Below are 18,945 nucleotides of genomic sequence, written 5' to 3' on the forward strand. Positions count from 1 at the left end.
AGGGCCACAGTATACGGCCCTGCAAGTTGTCCACTGCGCAAGCCCAGGGAGCAGCCTTTTCTTGGATACGATGCAATATGTATGGATCCTGCCATCCAACCCTTATCCAAGCAGGATTCCAGAGACCTCAAGGCCATCCTTGGAGAGCTCTCATTTTCAGGTAGTTCCTTGCACCAAGCCAAAATCTGTCCCCACATCCACCCAACAGTGGTTCCCTATTCTGCCCTCTGGAGTCCTACATACAAAGCCTAATCACCTGTTTCAGACCCCACCCAGGCCTCCTGGGTTCCAACCAAGCCAAGAGGCAATTGTGTTTCTGAAGGAGACCCCTCCCGTGTCCCACCTCTGCAGTGGGGATAGATGGAAAGAGCAAGGCTTAGGATAACCTCACACACTAGGTGGCCCTGCCCCTGGCATGCCCACCTCTCTCTGCTGCTGCTGCACACCTCAAGCCTGTCTCCCAGCCTGAAACACACAGGCCCAGTGCAAAAGTAAAGCAGTCAGGAAGTCAGGTAGAAAAGACTGCATTCCTCCTTCCTTCTCAGCAAGTTTCCCAAGCAGTGGGCCTCCTTGGGCACAAAGCAACCTCCACGGCCAGGGTTCCCTCAGGATGCTCTTTGGGGAAAGAGCCTCCAAGCTTCCTGAGAGCCCACCCACCATCCCAGCTGGTTATTCCCTCTGACGGTAAGCATTCCAGGGAGTGTGGAGCAGCCACCACCAGTATTCCTCCTTGGGACTCATACAGTCCCAGTTTGGGGATAAGATAAAAGTTTCCCCGGGAGGATGCCAGGGAGGACACTGGCATCCTCTCAGCTCCCAGGAAAAGGGTCATGGACACATCCCCTCCTGGAGGCCAGTGACATTGCCTGTCCCACACCCCCTTGGGCTATGCTACCTATATCCAGGAACCAAAGGCAACACCCAGCTCCTTTCACTCTCATGGGTTCTGGGGACAAATGATAACCCACTGGACACGGGGAGGACGCCTTTCCCCAACCAAGAAATTAAGGAATCAAGGGCTGAGCTGGGAACAGGAGCTGCAGGGAAGGAGATGGACTGGACCTGGATTCAGGTGGGCCCTGGGCAGGTCCCCAGGAACCGAATGCCTATGAGGCACACTCAGTGGAGGGCAAAGGGGAGAAATAAGCCCAGAAGCAGCAAAGTGACAAGGGAGGACTACGAGTAGCATCCAGGAATTCAGCAGAGGTCAGCGAGCTTGGGAGAGCTAGGGCAGGCAGATAAGGTTCTGGGCTGTTCCTCTTTGGGGCAACAGCCAGATAAATAGCTCAGCTAGTTGCATAACCCTTCTATTTGCCCAGAGCTTTTGTCCAGAAACTCTCTGTCCTGAGAGGTGATTAAAGAAGGCATCCAGCAAGAACTGCACAAGAAACGGAGTCAGCTGGAGAACAAAGAGTGGTCTTCCACTGCCTCACAGGAGGATGGAGGCCCACAACACATCTGCCCCTTTCAACTTCACCCTGCCACCCAACTTTGGCAAGCGCCCCACAGACCTGGCACTGAGCATCATCCTGGTGTTCATGTTGTTCTTCGTTATGCTCTCGCTGGGCTGCACCATGGAGTTCAGCAAGATCAAGGCTCACTTATGGAAGCCTAAAGGACTGGCCATCGCCCTGGTGGCACAGTATGGCATCATGCCCCTTACAGCCTTTGTGCTGGGCAAGGTCTTCCAGTTGAACAACATTGAGGCGCTGGCCATCCTGGTCTGTGGCTGCTCACCTGGAGGGAACCTGTCCAATGTCTTCAGTCTGGCCATGAAGGGGGACATGAACCTCAGGTAGGCCTGGGGGTGAGGAGGGAACAGCCTGGGACAGGAGCTACATTAGAGATGTCACAATTGAGGGGAAGAGCTGGGCTAAAGCCAGGAAGGAGTGAATGCAGCCTGGGTGGAGGCTAGGGCAGGGGGAGGCTGGCATTTATTGCCAAGAGCTTATGCTGGGATGGGGACAGGAGTTGGGGTATGTCTGGTTTAAGCACCAAGCCAAAGGGACCATACTGGTCCAGGAAGCTCGTGGTGATCTCCTTGCTTCCAGAGGTGTCTCAAGGATTGTCTTAAAGGAGCATTGATTTAAGCCAAAGGAACCTCTGGAGAACTGCATCCACCTACAACAGTGGACAGGTTGCCTGCTTTGAGCCCAGAGATTTAAAAGGCAGTGTGAGGCCGGGCGCGGTGGCTCAAGCCTGTAATCCCAGCACTTTGGGAGGCCGAGACGGGCGGATCGCGAGGTCGGGAGATCAAGACCATCCTGGCTAACACGGTGAAACCCCGTTTCTACTAAAAAATACAAAAAAAACTAGCCGGACGAGGTGGCGGGCGCCTGTAGTCCCAGCTACTGGGAGGCTGAGGCAGGAGAATGGCGTAAACCCGGGAGGCGGAGCTTGCAGTGAGCTGAGAACCGGCCACTGCACTCCAACCCCGGGCGACAGAGGGAGACTCTGTCTAAAAAAAAAAAAAAGGCAGTGTGATTCATTCCAAACATCACCAGGAAGATCAAGGTGACTTGGAACCAAATGAGCACCTCAAATTCCTGCAAAGCAGGCAAGAATTTCCAAAAGGTCCTCCCAATTACCTAGTCATCTGAGATGTTTTCTCTTTAAAGTCCCTCATTCCCCATCAGATGCAGTGACATTTCCATGCAAAGGCACAACCAGGGAGATCGCAGCGTTTCCCAGCACCCACTCAGGATATGCCAGCCCCATCTCGGCCACCCTGGCAAGGGGAAGACAGCAGCACCCCCTAACGCCCTGCCCAAAGCATTATAAGCAGAAATCAGCAAGGGCTCGCTCCTGCAGACGCAGCACGCAGGGGCTGGTTGATGCTCATCCTTGCAAACAGGGGGGACTCTAGTCTAGAACATCTGCCAGAGGAGCTACTTCAGACCCGTTCCAGCTCCAGCTCCAGCAGCCTGTGCTGAAGCTAAAGAAGACTCACTCGCAGAAGCTCTTGCTTTTAGCGAAACCTCAGTCTCAAGCCACTCCCTCTAACTTTTTACCATTAAGTTTAGTGTTTAATATACTTTTCTAATAGATTTCAAGTTAAGGAATTTTCATTCCGTTGCTAGGAATTTTCATTCCATTCATTCAAAATCATACTATTTATTATGTAAGAACATTAAATTTTGTTGAATGACTTTTCTGTATCTACAAAATTATACCATTTCTTTAATCTAATAATATAGTAGTATGTATTAATAGATTATCTAATGTTAAATCATTCTTATTCATCTTGTTCAATTGTATTACTTTTTTAAAGCACTGCTTGATTTATTTGCTAATATTTTATTATTTTTGCTTCTATGTTCATAAATAAGAGTGGCCCCCTATTTTCTTTTCTCATATCATTCTCCAGCGTTAGTTCCAAGATCATATCAACCTTATACAATAAATGGGGGCATGTTTCCACTTTTTATATTATCTGGATAGATTTGCATAATATTGCAGCAATCTGCACTTTGCATGTTTAGTAGAACACTACCGTAGGACAGTATAAATCATGTGGGGTACTAGAAGATAGGTTTTGAACTGCTTATTAAATGTCTTTTTTTTTTTTTTTTTTTTGAGACGGAGTCTCGCTCTGTCACCCAGGCTGGAGTGCTGTGGCCAGATCTCAGCTCACTGCAAGCTCTGCCTCCCAGGTTCACACCATTCTCCTGCCTCAGCCTCACGGGTAGCTGGGACTACAGGCGCTGCCACCTCGCCCGGCTAGTTTTTTGTAGTTTTTTTTAGTAGAGACGGGGTTTCACCGTGTTAGCCAGGATGGTCTCGATCTCCTGACCTCGTGATCCGCCCGTCTCGGCCTCCCAAAGTGCTGGGATTACAGGCTTGAGCCACCGCACCCGGCTAAATGTCTTAAATAATTATAAGTTGAATCAGGTTTTTGGCTTCATATTGACTTGCTTTTGTAGGTTATATTTCCCATGAAATTGTCCATTTAAGTTAAAAATGAAAGTTTGAAAATGTCTGTAGTTTATGACTTTTTAAAATCTTCATTGTCTCTGTAATTACGTTCCCTTTTTCACACTAACATCATCAGTTAGTGCTATCTCTCTTTTCCCTGGTCTGTCTTGCCAGAGGTGTCTATTTAACTGACCTTTAAGAAAAAAAAGAAAAACAAACAAAAAAACCCTACTTTTGGTTTTACTGATCCTAACAATTTACAAAACTTAAAAAATTTCTTCCTTTTCTTTGTATTGGGTTTTTCTCTTTCTAACCTCTTGAGTAAGGTGCTTAACTCATTAATTTTTAGTCTTTCTTCTTTTTCGATATAAATATGTAAGGCTATAAATTGCCCTTTAATAATTGCTTTATTTACTCCTGGCATGGTTTTTAAATTACTTTTTATTGAGATATAATTCACATACCATAAAATCCATTCTTTAAAAAGTACAATGCCTTGGTTTTTAGCATATTTCCAAGGCTGTGAAACTATCACCATTATCTAATTTCAGAACATTTTCAATACCCCAAAAAGGAACTCCATCCCATTTAGCAGGAGTCCCCATTTCTCTCTCCCTTTCTAACCCTTGACAACCACTAATCTACTTTGTGTCTCTATGGATTTCACATAAATGGAAGCATTCAACATGTGACCTTTTGTATCTATACTTCTTTCACTTAGCATAATATTTTCAAGGTCCATTCATGTGACAGCATGTCACAATACTTCATTTGTTTTTGTAATTGAATAATATCCCATTGTATGGGTATAATACATTTTGCTCATCCATTCATTCAGCTGATGGACATATGGGTTGTTTCTACTTGTTGCCTAGTATGAATAATGTCTACGGAAGCTCATAGGCAAGTTTTTGTGTGAACATGCTTTCTGTTCCCTTGGAATAGATACCTAAGAGTAGAATTGCTGGGTTATATGGTGACTCTGTGTTTACATTTTTGAGAAACTGCCAAACTATTTTCCAAAGCACCATTTTACATTCCCACCAGCAGTGTATGAGGATTCCAAATTTTCCACATACCCTGCAACACTTGTTATTGTCCATCTTTTTAATTATAGCCATGCTAGTAGATATTAAGTGGTATCTCATAGTGGTTTTGATTTGCATTTTCCTAATAAGTAATGATGTTGAGCATCTTTTCATGTGCTCATTGGCCATTTGTATATCTTCTTTGGGAAAACATCTCATTCAAATCTTTCGCCCATTTTTTACTTTATTATTATTGCATTATAAGAGTTTTTCATATATTCTGAATACTAGACCCTTATCAGATATATGACTTGCAAATATTTTCTCCCATTCTCTGGTTGGCTTTTCACTTTCTTGATGGTGTCCTTTGAATCACAAGGTTTTAATATTAATAAAGTCTGATTCATCTGTTTTTTCTTTGGCTGTTTGTGCTTTAGATGTCATATATAAGAAACCATTGCCTAATCCAAAGTCCCCTCACTATGTTTTTTAAATATGCATTTTACTATTTTTATGTTCTAAATACTTTTTCCACCATGATTTCATATTTGATTGATGATATAATTAGAAAGTTCCCTTCCCCCCACCCCATGATCCTTTTATTATTGGTTGCTCAGTTTCAATGCTCCTCCCATCTCAGGTCTAAGACCTCAATTCTGGTCCCTCCCTCGGGCATGAAAGAGTGCCAAGACTAACACTCCACTCCCCTCCATAACCCCTTTATACAGTGAAGCTGTTTGTTCATTTGTTTGTATGTAGACACAGGGGTCTTACTTTGTTGCCCAGGCTGGTCTCAAACTCCTGGCTTCAAGCAATCCTCCCTCCTTGGCCCCCCAAAATGCTGGGATTATAAGCATAAGCCACTATGCCACACTTAAAATAAATGTTAATTTCTTACAAGCTCAAGTGTGTATTTAAGTGTTCAGGGGGGTTGGGGAGTTCCTATTATCTAGTTCACAATTTTCTTTGAGGGACTCTCCTCACCTCTAACAGCTCTTATCCTTATGACATGTCTACCTATTGTTCTTGATAGCTACGCTCTTGATGCATATTTAAGTCATATTCCATCTTTATGGAAATAATGAAAGAAGTGTAGATGGAGGGTGGGGCTGTGGGGAGGAGGAGGGACACACTGAGTGTGGTTTTCCTAGGGTCTTGCCAAGCCCTCACCTCCCAACCACCTTCCCACTGGAATAAAAATCAGAGCCATATATTTTTAATGTGAATGTCCATAAATCCAAGGAGATGCCCTATCAGCTTCCTTCTCAGTTGACCTTTCCAGAGGGCCTCTCCCTAGACAGGGTCCTGGGACTAACATATATAAGATTCCAAATGGAAAAGGAAATTGGACAAGTAGAGCTGGAAGGATATATTATTCAGGCTCTGAGTATCACACTCAATTTATTTTAAATAATATCAGGAGGAACCAGAAAGTAAAGAGCATAAGAACACCAGAGTTGGGGACTGGAATACTATCCAAGACGCAAAGCAAGTCTGACCAAGTTATCTTGTCACTTACTCAACATGGGTATCTATTACTGCCTTCTCTACTACCCCACCATTATGGCCCTTCAATTATTCTGTTTCTTACTGCTTCACTATTTCTTTTACAGTCCTTTTAATCATGATATCTGTTTACTGATTTTTCTTAGTAGGGTTTTTGGCTTCTGCCTGACCATCACTCCCATGCCACCTATCCCCAAAGACCAAGTGCCCTGTCACTGTGTCTCACACTCAGACTCCCCACAAGGTAAAATGTGCTGATATAGCTAATCGTTATTGTCTCCATTGGACAAAGCCACTACAACCAGCCATTCCCTAGGCTCTAAACCAGACATTCAGTAACTGTGGGTCAGGTGCTATTCCCTGGTCCAGTGGGCTAATGACCAGAGTAATGGGATCACACAGTTAGCTTTCTACAAAATGGGCTTGGCATGGGGAAGGTGCTCAATGCAAAAAGGGTTCTATTACAGAGGAGATCAGAATGGCTCCTTCCACAATGAAGCACACAGGGATTGAAGCAGTTGAACCAGCCTAAGTTCAAATCCTGCTTTGGCCACTTACTACCTTGTGTGATTTCGAGCAGGACACAACTCTTCTAGTCTCCAGCTTCCTTGTCAGCGAAAAGATAGTATGCTTACTGCCTAATGATATGGGGGAAAGGAACTGAAGTCATATATGTCAAGCACTTAGCACAGTGACTGCCACTTAGCAGGCGCTCAACAAAATAGTCTGTATTTATGGGCTCTCTCTCTCCCCTCTTCCCATGTCTCCCACCAGCATTGTGATGACCACCTGCTCCACCTTCTGTGCCCTTGGCATGATGCCTCTCCTCCTGTACCTCTACTCCAGGGGGATCTATGATGGGGACCTGAAAGACAAGGTGCCCTATGGACGCATCATATTATCACTGGTCCCGGTTCTCATTCCTTGCACCATAGGGATCGTCCTCAAATCCAAACGGCCACAATACATGCGCTATGTCATCAAGGTAAGAACCTGGGGGCTTGACAAATTATGGCAAAAGAATAAAAACACCATATACAACTACACAGTATAATCACCATATTACTAATAAACAAATATATGCTCCTACTAGATGCTAAGTTTTATGCTATGCACTCTGAGGATTCAATGTCACCAGAGTCTGATCTTTGCACAAAGTGAAGTAACACATGAGGCCGGTGTAGTGGCTCATGCCTGTAATCCCAACACTTTAGGAAGCTGAGGCGGGTGGATCACCTGAGGTCAGAAGTTTGAGACCAGCCTGACCAACATGGCAAAACCCCATCTCTACTAAAAATACAAAAAAAAAAAATTAAAAAATTAGCCCGGCATAGTACCAAGTGCCTGTAATCCCAGCTACTCAGGAGGCTGAGGCAGCAGAATCGCTTGAACCAGGGAGGCGGGGGTTGCAGTGAGCTGAGATCGCGCCACTGCACTCCAGCCTGGGCCACAAAGCAAGACTCCATTTCTAAAAAGGAAAAAAAAAAAAAGAGAGAGAGAGAAGATCCAATTCCAGTGTACACACAAGTAGTATTTGCAGAAGGCAAGGAGATGGGAACAGTGAGGGCTGGAGTGGTAAAGGAGGCTTCTTAAAAAGGAAGGGCTTGAGGCATTTAGGTAAACCTGGGGAGAAGCCTGAATAGAGGAGTTGAGAGGGCACCAAGGGCAAATTTGGCTGATGTGGCAAGAAGCTAGAGGAGAGAGGTAGTATACCCATTCCCAGCATTTCAGGAGAGGGACAGGGTGGGAAGCAGGTGAATTAAGGCCACAAAGGTTTTGAGGAGCACCGTGGTCATAGACAGGGCATCATGCCACTGCCTTGTGTGCAGAAAAATCCCAGACTCTTAGAGTGCAGCTATGGTCTCTCCACCAACATTTTCAACCTTGGAGTTCAGTCTCTGCCAGCCTCCCCCTTGGCTCACTGTTCATCCCACAGAGCCAGGGGGTCATCCTGGTCCTCAGGAAGGACTTGATCTTCTGACATCCTGTACTATCTCTGCCCTTGCATCAATGCCTCTGGCCTGGTCTGTAAGGCGTGCTGCTGAGAACCCCAAAGTTTGGCAGCAGCTTTGAGCCTGGAACAAAGAAGTCAAGAGTCCAGTTTTCAGGGGGGTTTTATTTTCACACTACTATTGTCTCAAGAGTAGTTTTGCCCTTTCCCTGTCCCAGTGCCATGGCCACTTTCCGCCTGCTGGAGGGCATGGAGGAATCATCCCTCCTCCTTTCCCTGGCCAGTCACCCCACCTCAGCATCATTCTCTCCACCCTTGTACTCATAGACCTCCTTTTAGTGATTATGCCCCTGGTCCAGCAGCCTCCCCTCTCTCACTCTCATTTCTAAAACATCTCTGTATTGGTTCTTCACAGTCAGCTTGGACACAGACTCGCATATCTCTTATTTTCAAAAAAACAGAACAAAAACTATCTCTCACTGGGATTTCTTGTGGAATCCACCTCCCATTCCACCTAATACCTCCCCCTTTGCTCCCCTTCCTAGCCAGGCTTCATGAAAAATCACCCTCACTCCTCTCTCTCTATCGCTGCCTCTCAGACACCTTCCATTTCCCCCATGCCACCGCCAGAGCTCTCTCACAGTGACCAGGCCCTCAGCAATTCGTTTCCATTATTTGAATCCCTCTCTTCTCTCCTCCTTGGTCTCCCATCCACCCAGCATCTTGATGACCACCTGCTCTACTTTCTCTGCTAAATCCAATGGACATTTCTCAATCCTTCCTTGACCTTCCAGCAGCATTGGACATAATTGACCACTGCCTCCTCCTCAAAAGCCTTCTCTGTCAGCTTTAGTGACTCTAGGCTCTGTTGCTTTCCTCCTGCCTCTCATGACCTCCTTCGGACTCCCTTATGAGTTCCTCTGGTCAAAGGCACTTCTCTGCATTCAGACCAAGCTTTCTGCCTTTCTCACCACACCTCTCCTAGCCCAGGATCTGATCCCTCTCAGGTCTGCAACTACCATCTGCAAGCTGAGACTTTCAGAACAGCAACATCCGACCTCAACTCTCTCCTGACTCCAGAATCCATTTATTATCTACTGATCTTTCTATCTGAATATACCTCGGGCATTTAAAACTCAATATATGTTAAATAAGTCATCTCCTCCTGCTGTGTGGTTATCTCGGTCAGTGGCACTCTGTGTGTGCCCAATTGCCTCAACCGGAAACTGGAAGTCATTCTCAATGTTCCCTTCTCCCTCACCACTCACACCTATCTAATTAATGACCGTCGATTCCACTTTCTGTTGCTGGAATCCATTCATTCCTCTCCATCCTTACCTCTCACTAGACAACTCAAATGGCCTTCTCATCCAACCTCCTCACCCAGTTTTAACCTGAGGGTGAAGATATAAAGTACAAACTCTATCATGTCTCTCCACTGCTTAAAGCCTGTCATTGGTTCCTTCCCCCAGGATAGAGATTAAACTTCTTAATGTGGCACTTTTTTTTTTTTTTTTTTTTTTTTTTGAGACGGAGTCTGGCTCTGTCGCCCAGGCTGGCGTGCGGTGGCCGGATCTCAGCTCACTGCAAGCTCCGCCTCCCAGGTTCACACCATTCTCCTGCCTCCGCCTCCCAAGTAGCTGGGACTACAGGCGCCCGCCTCGTCGCCCGGCTAGTTTTTTGTATTCTTTAGTAGAGACGGGGTTTCACCGTATTAGCCAGGATGGTCTCGATCTCCTGACCTTGTGATCCGCCCGTCTCGGCCTCCCAAAGTGCTGGGATTACAGGCTTGAGCCTCCGCGCCCGGCCAATGTGGCACTTCTTGATTTGGTCTCAATTGACCTTACCAGTCTCAGCTCTTTTCTCTTTGCACATGCCCTTCCCTTCACCTGAAACACTCTTCCTCCCAATTCTCACCCCACTCACCATCTTTCACTGGGTCACTCTCACTCATCCTTTAAGTCGCAACACAAAGAGCGCCTCCTCCAGGAAGCCTTCCTTAAACCTCTTAAGCCTGAGTAGGATGCTTGTCCTATTCATTCCCATAGCACCCAACACTCCAGCCAACCCCTGTAGAAATTATTATACTGCATTAAAAATACCTGTTCATGTTTATTCCCCACTTATTTCTCAAGAAGCAAAACCATAAGGCTATGTCTTAATTAACACTGAATCCACAGCACCTATCACAGTGCCCCCATAGCCAATGCCTGAGAATAAATAAAGGAATGAAGGGCAAGTCCTGTCTGCTGCCCTTCCACACACCAGTAGAAAAACAACATACACAGAGAAACATGTTTGTGTGCATCATTTCATTTCTTTAAGGTAGTTTGTGAGGTGCATCAGATTGCTTTAATTTTTAAAAAATCCTATACACCCACAAACGATCTTAAAGAAATGCATATAAAATATAAAGAATATTAAAATGTGAAGTGACCACTGCTATCATTTAATGCTACTCTACCCTCCCCTGTTTTATAGGTGGGAAACTGGGGACCAGAACACCAAATCACAGTGCTAATGACAACTGATGCAACAGCATGTCTCCTTTCTACCTCAGAGTAGCTTTAGAAGCGTTTCTCTGAGGTTGCAAAAAGTAGAATCTCAAATTTTAAAGCTGGAGAAGCCTTTAAGATGAAGTTCAGTCTCCTGCCTTATTCTCAATTTGCAGATAGAGTAACTGAGGCCCGGAAAAGTTACTTGGCAGAGCCAGGATTGTCTCAACCAGTCTCTGTTCCTGTTGTGTTGCACATCCACTACTCAATGCCAAAGAGGAAATGAAGTCAAAATGAAGCCAGAGAACATTAAAAGGGCTAATACCTTGGCTAGAAAGACAGAGACTAGTAATAAGGGACTACATAAAAGGTGATCTAAAAAACCTAGGCATGCCCTGGACCCATTTTGTCCCTGGTTAAACCTCCAGGGTTAACCACAAAGTCAACAGCTACAGTGATTTTCCTATTTTCCAAAACTGGAATCACTCCTGTGAGGATGCAGAGACGAACATGTGGGTCAAGTTGCAAAGGCTGAGGTTCCCTTATTTCTATGGCTCTTTGAGGACTATGCTCATCCTTTGTCACCCTGTCCCATAAATAATATAGTGAGTGCCAAACTGGAAAATGAACAAATGATTGTCCTGGCCTCTTTGCACACTTAACCCTCCTAGGACCTTGCAAATCAAAATAACCCAACTTTCAATAACTAGCTCTGGCAGCAGGTATCTGCTCACACTGAGTTCAACCAGTTGCATTCGCTGGTAGAAGGTCATATTTAGATATACCAAGATACAATTTCAGGGATGCTCATTTTGAAAGGCAATTCAAGAATTTTTTTTTTTTTTTTGAGACGGAGTCTCGCTCTGTCGCCCAGGCTGGAGTGCGGTGGCCGGATCCAGCTCACTGCAAGCTCCGCCTCCCAGGTTCACGCCATTCTCCTGCCTCAGCCTCACGGGTAGCTGGGACTACAGGCGCCACCACCTCGCCCGGCTAGTTTTTTGTATTCTTTAGTAGAGACGGGGTTTCACCGTATTAGCCAGGATGGTCTCGATCTCCTGACCTTGTGATCTGCCCGTCTCGGCCTCCCAAAGTGCTGGGATTACAGGCTTGAGCCACCGCGCCCAGCCAAGAAATTTTTAACTTACCCATGCAAGGGTTTATCCAAAGGCTATGTGGTTAGAAGGCTGATGAATCTGAGAACGACATGGTCCAGGAGCCACTTTCACCATAAGCCATCCACCATTCTTTAATAAGGATCCCACCATTTCATTGACTTAACACTCTACCCATGCATTTCCCACACCTGCTGCTACTGATGAACTGACCCCTAACTCTCCTTTGTCTTATAGTTTCTGCCAACTTGTGGCTTCTGTTGCTCCCAGGCCTCTGTGTGTTTTGACACTTGTCCCTTCTATTGCTTCCCTCTCTGTAATCCTGCAAACTTCCTAAGTGAGAGAAACTGATTATTTCTACCACTCACCAGCCTGTGCAGGCCACCTTTGTGGGTAGCATGTGGACATGTCATCTCATGTGTCACTGGTAAGCCAATGGATTGGCTGCTCACTAATGGACACTCATCCCAGTTGTGGGCAGGGCAATGAAGTCAGGTGGTACCAAACATGGTGGCCTATGGAGAAGCAACTACCGAGGGCCACTTGTCTCAGCAGAGGTTGTAGACAGGATAAATTTCCAGAGATGGCAGCGGTGAGAGTGACGAAACTCTAGAATGTTACATTCCTCCCCTTTGAGTAATAATAGGAGTTACAGTTTAGTGAATGCTTCTTATATGCCAGGTCCTATGCTGTCAACCTCACTCAGGTTGAGTGACTCCCCAAAGCTTACACACCTGGAGACTAGCAAAGCCAGCTTTCCCACCTGGATCATATCCAAGTCTGTGCTCATAACCACAACTGTGCAGCCCCCAAGAGTCAGAGAACATGAGTGAGAGAATAAGAGTGAATGCCGATACAGAGGAATAGGGCTTCTGGATTCGTGGACAATTCCTGCAGCCCAGTGCCTCCTAAATTATCCACTACACTCTTGATGGAGATAAAAACTATTTGACTGTTGGGTGGAGGACAAACTCGAAAGACAGAAATCCAAAAGGTGAAATCAACTAAAAATGCAAAGGTAAACTGAGAAGCTCATTAGCTAATAAGACTTTTAATAAAACTTGAAGCACATGGTTATTGAAGAGATGTGTGAAAGTCCTTCCTATGCTGGGATAGGACCACTAATTGGTATAGGTGATGTTTTATATGATCATATCAGTTGCAACAAGCATTAAAAACAGAAACACAAAGCTGTGCAGCTGAAATGTGAGCAACACAAATGTTAAAATGTCGTTAGGACATTATGAATGTACTTAATGCCACTGAACTGTGCACTCAAAAGTGATTAAAATGGCAAACTTCGCTATGCATATTTTACCACATTTTTTAAAATGTTACTAGGAAATATAAAATGCAACACGTGAATGAACCAAAAAGTGAACCAACACATAATAACTATTACAAAATAACATGGTAAGTTTGAGAAACATTTGCAAAGGAGGTAAAAGGGACAGTCTTAAATTTACACATACCTGTTTATCATTTTGGAGCATGCAATTCTCTAAAATGCACACTGGAAAGCACAAAGTGCACGGACGTGCACTTTGAAAGGTTGCATCCTGTGTTGCACAGTGAAAAATCCTATAATTTCATTCAGAGTAGACCCGCGTAGTGTGCAATGATGTTGTTATCACCCAAGACATTTCTGAAAGTTATTTTGGGAACTTCCTTCATATTCAATTTGCAGGTCACTCAAGAAAGTAGGTTTGTCCCCTTATTATTAGACATCATTTTGGGTTTAAAACCGTATTTACGGGCTTGATCATCCACCTTGACCAGCTTTGTTCCAAATGACTCTTGGCAATTTCCAGAAGTCAAATTGATCCTAAAATGGATAAAATCCCTATCTGTAATAAAGGTATTTGAGACAAATATGCATGACAAGTTCTAATGAGTTTCAAAGTATGTGGAACAATCACAGTATTGTAGCAATGTGTATATAAGTTCCAAAAATACTGACTTTGAAACTTTTAATACATGCATTTTGCAGGAGGCCTGAACAGCCTCATATAACACTTCATTCAGTTTGCTATGTAGAGACGTGTCAAAAGCAGAAACTGTGCTTGGTTGAGTTTGTAATAATCAAAGTGTTAATCAGCTGTCCCCAGGCTTCCTAGCTACTGATAAGAAATCTAAAAAGATGGGCTTGGTGCAGTGGCTCACACCTCTAATCTCAGCACTTTGGGAGGCCAAGGCAGGAGGACCACCAGAGTCTGGGAGTTTAATACAAGCCTGGGCAACATAGTGAGACCCTGTCTCTAATATTAATAATTTTAAAAAAGAAAAGAAATCCAAAAAGAAAATAAAGATCTTTCATATTCCCTTCCACTTTGTGTTTTATTGCAATGTTTCCCACCTCCAATTTCTACCTGTGCTTCCCTCCTCACTGTTCCTTTCTATCCCCAACTCTTCTAATTGCCTTTTCTTCTTGTCTTCATTTCCAGGGAGGGACGATCATCATTCTCTTGTGCAGTGTGGCTGTCACAGTTCTCTCTGCCATCAATGTGGGCAAGAGCATCATGTTTGCCATGACACCAGTCTTGATTGCCACCTCCTCCCTGATGCCTTTTATTGGCTTTCTGCTGGGTTATGTTCTCTCCGCTCTCTTCTGCCTCAATGCACGGTAGGTATTATTTTTTTTTAAGAAAGGGTCCATTTCCCAGGCTGGAGGGCAGTAGCACATTCTCGGTTCGCTGTAGCCTCAACCTCCTGGACTTAAATGATCCTCCTGCCTCAGTCCCCCAAGTAACTGGGACTACAGGAACAAGCCACCATGCCCAGCTGATTTATCTTTTCTAGCGATGGGGTTTTACCATGTTGCCCAGACTAGTTTTGAACTAATGAGCTCAACTAATCCGACTGCCTCAGCCTTCCAAAGTGCTAGGATTACAGGCATAAGCCACCACACGCCTAGAGATAGTATTATTTTAGGTCCCACTGTCCCATGGGCTTCATTCTTGTCCTAGTCTTTCAGGAAAAGAGTAACAAGCTAGGAACCTGAAATCTGGGCAAGGCATTTTCCTGGCAATATGTTCAGATGCACTAACTGGACAAGAGACTTAACTGGACAAGAGACTTGAAAAAAACTGAGGAAAGATATTTGAATGGATTAAAAAGCCAGACACCAAAGGTATCCAAACACCTATAATAGCAACAGCAAAGTACCCCTGTCCAGGGTCTAGATTCCATCTGCTGACAAACTCCTTGGTAGCGGCACTGGGACAAAGTTGCTCCCTCCAGTTCGTTCTGAGTGTATGTGGAGTTTTCTTCACCGACAACAGGTGCCGACGCACTGTCAGCATGGAGACCGGATGCCAAAATGTCCAACTCTGTTCCACCATCCTCAATGTGGCCTTTCCCCCTGAAGTCATTGGACCACTTTTCTTCTTTCCTCTCCTCTACATGATTTTCCAGCTTGGAGAAGGGCTTTTCCTCATTGCCATTTTTCGGTGCTATGAGAAATTCAAGACTCCCAAGGGTGAGTACTGAATGATGCCTACTTCAAGTTCTGCTCCAGTATTGGACCTGAGCCTGCCAACAAGCAAGTTTCTAGCAGGGACTTTTTGGATAGGGCTTTAGCTTTTATCAAACCACTAAGAACCAGGTAGCCCCAAGCAGCATCCGAGAAGCTTTAAAGATCCAAGGCTACTTCCATCAACTGCACTCCATTTCTTCCTTCTAGCTGGGAGAATGAAATTGTGGATGCAGTTTACCTCATAAAACTGAAGGAATTTGGGCTGCTTTGTCTCAGTAGGGAAGACATCATAGGACAGAACTGCCTTGGACAACTGAGATTATTAGTTGTGTGAAAGACCTCTACTCACAAGAGTTGGGGAAGTTTCCATTTCTCAGGACTAGATTCTCATTTCCTGGAACCAGATCAGAGCCACAGCACCACTGGCACCCCCATGTGAGGAAAAACATACAAAAGCACTGCAGCCTAATATAACCCAGAATAAAGAAAAAAAAAGATTTCTCAACTCCAGTTACACAGTAAAGGAAACTTAAGCATAAGATTGTTAAAACAGTGACTACCTCCATAATAAACTTGATTAATTAATGATTTATACTTTACTCTGATCACTATGGAGTTAACATAGCAGCTCTTCTCTAAAATGCTCAGAGCACTACCTTTCAAAATAAAATTGAACCTCAAGACAGACCAGAGACCAGAGTGTCTTCCTCAAAGTGTACTTTAACAATGAAAAAAAAAAAAAAACAGGACATTCAAACATCCAAACCTACTTTATAACACATTTCATTATAACTAACTCTAAACATTAGTATATTCTTCCTAAGTACTTTCCAAATCCTTCAACTGTCCCTTCAAATCCATGAATTGAAGTCCCCTTCAAAACCTTGTCTAGAACCTAGGGACTGTGATTTACACCCTAGGAGAAATACACAACTTTCCCTGTTGGAATTTGTTACATTATACTAGCAAATGCTGATTCTCTTTCCCTTTGCAATTAGCTAAGATGTAATTAGGTTGCCAAGCAGCCAACAGGAAACAAGTACAGGCTGACCACACTCTAGAACCATTTTTGAAGCTCTGGTTCAAAGCTACAGTGGAGTTGTGAGAATCTAGTCTGATGCTTACCTGAGAGGAACACAAGAGATTTGCTGCCCTCTTACAAAAAGTGCACAGAAGTTTCTAGACCAACCAAGTTCCCAGATTTGAGGTTTTAGTGCCACAAAGGCCTGGACTGACCGCAAAGGACAATACTCTATGGATCTTTAGCTCTCAAGACTTATAAAGAACTTTCCTCACAATGTATCTCGGAAGACCCCAGTGGAAACATTAAATCAAAGCAACTTATTTCTTTGGACCTAATGGCCCCAAGAAGCTATTCTCAGGGGAAAGAATCTGTCAAGTTTTTATACTTTTGATTCCTGCACCTTTCTATACAGATGGAAGCACTCTGTATAGAGAACTCTCCCATATGTATAGAAAGGTGCAGGAATCAAAGCTATCTTCAAATTTGCACCACCACCTACACGATGGGCATGAAAAGAGGCAGAACAATTGGGTGTTGGGGTGAACTGGAAACTCTCTTGGTTAGACTTTCTCAGAAAGATCTTTCCTCCCTGCCTCCTCATTCCCTGAATGCGACACAGTCCTTGCATACATAAACTCATCTCCCCTGTTGTTTTACTGTATGTACAGAGAAGTTAGAGGTGAAGTGATGATGAAGACTCAACAGTCTAATTCATTAAGACTTTTATGGCCGGGCGCGGTGGCTCAAGCCTGTAATCCCAGCACTTTGGGAGGCCGAGACGGGCGGATCACGAGGTCAGGAGATCGAGACCATCCTGGCTAACATGGTGAAACCCCGTCTCTACTAAAAATACAAAAAAACTAGCCGGGCGAGGTGGCGGGCGCCTGTAGTCCCAGCTACTCGGGAGGCTGAGGCAGGAGAATGGCGTGAACCCGGGAGGCGGAGCTTGCAGTGAGCTGAGATCCGGCCACTGCACTCCAGCCTGGGCGACAGAGCGAGACTCCGCCTCAAAAAAAAAAAAAAAAAAAAAAAAAAAGACTTTTATTACTAGTACTACCGTTAGGAAGATTGAGGGGAAAGTCAGTTTAAAGAGTAAACCATGGGAGAGATAATAGAGATGGAAAATATATACAACACCCTAGGGCTGAGTTGGTATTCTTGTACTTTCCAAATTAAACAAGCTTCATTGTTCACTCCGCTTGTTCTCTCTCTACACCTATGACCCCTTAACTTTACAGATAAAACAAAAATGATCTACACAGCTGCCACAACTGAAGAAACAATTCCAGGAGCTCTGGGAAATGGCACCTACAAAGGGGAGGACTGCTCCCCTTGCACAGCCTAGCCCTTCCCCTGGTGGCCTGAATTCTGGTCCCAAAGCAATTCTGAAAGCCAGTCTGGTCAACTACAGAGAGCAGCAAAAACACCAGTCTTGTCTGAGTCTCTCTCCAGCATTTCCGGTACATCTATCAGAATCATCAAGCCTTGGCTGGGAACACAGACAGGGTGTCTGCCCAAGAAGCCTCACCCATCCCCAACTTAGAATTTGCTACTTATTTCAAAGACTTGTTCAGTGACTGGAAACTCGATGAAACCAGAAACTAAATCTGCCTCTTGCCAGGATCTCTAAAATAGTGCCTGATAAGCATCTTAAGTCACTCAATTCCTGAACTAATCAATATATATGTTTAACCCATTACTCAAATACCCAAATCCCATTCCAAGTTTTGTGACCCAAAAGAGAAATAAATGCTCAAGAATGCTGCAGAATTAGACTTCAGAAGTTCTAATCTAAAAAATCCAGATCCCATTCCTTCCCTTTTGACATGACTGGGATGATGCTCCCGAAAAGTCAAATTTGACATTAAGTATGCAAAAGTGAACACAGTAAGATGCAATTAGGCAAAACAAACTCAAAAATAGCTAATGAAATGAAACAACTGGGCAAATGCATCACGTTAGTAGAGAAAAACTTTTGACAAGGAAAAACCAGGAACACGGTAACACAATGTTACCTAAGAATCTCTTTTTTAAGTTCAGTAGATACCTGGTTTTAACACAAAGCACCCCCAAAACTGGGTACAGCAAACTAAAGGAGTGGTTTCCCAATTCAAAGAAAAATGTTCAAATACCTAGAATTCACAAATTTCAAATTGTCTCTAATAAAACTTAAACATTTTGCATATCACATGCAAATAAAGATCAAGTAAATGATTAACAACGAATATTAACACTTACAAAAAGTCAATCATGCTTATACTTGGGATTTTTATCACTTTGTATGGTCCGGTACAAATGAAACCAAGACAATATAGTTTTCGGCTATCAGTTTGGCAAATGTGCAGGACTAACAAATACTCCCAACACCAAAATGAGAATCACAGATTTGGGTCACTAACATCCTCTTAAAAAAGCAGATTTTTGAAAACACTATCATTT

At 44.2% G+C, this 18,945-nt stretch overlaps 1 protein-coding gene across 1 annotated transcript; it reads left to right on the forward strand.

The window, feature by feature from the left end:
* Window positions 1-1,305: 1,305 nt before the first annotated feature.
* On the forward strand, window positions 1,306-18,281 carry SLC10A1 (solute carrier family 10 member 1). Its single transcript, XM_010359747.2, has 5 exons — window positions 1,306-1,795; window positions 7,224-7,434; window positions 14,452-14,630; window positions 15,289-15,485; window positions 17,745-18,281. Exons 1-5 carry the CDS (start codon window positions 1,440-1,442, stop codon window positions 17,849-17,851), a joined length of 1,050 nt encoding a protein of 349 aa, XP_010358049.1. The 5' UTR covers window positions 1,306-1,439; the 3' UTR covers window positions 17,852-18,281.
* Window positions 18,282-18,945: the final 664 nt, after the last annotated feature.

This window comes from Rhinopithecus roxellana, chromosome 5 (assembly GCF_007565055.1).
Source record: "Rhinopithecus roxellana isolate Shanxi Qingling chromosome 5, ASM756505v1, whole genome shotgun sequence".
NCBI classification, from domain to species: Eukaryota; Metazoa; Chordata; class Mammalia; order Primates; family Cercopithecidae; genus Rhinopithecus; species Rhinopithecus roxellana.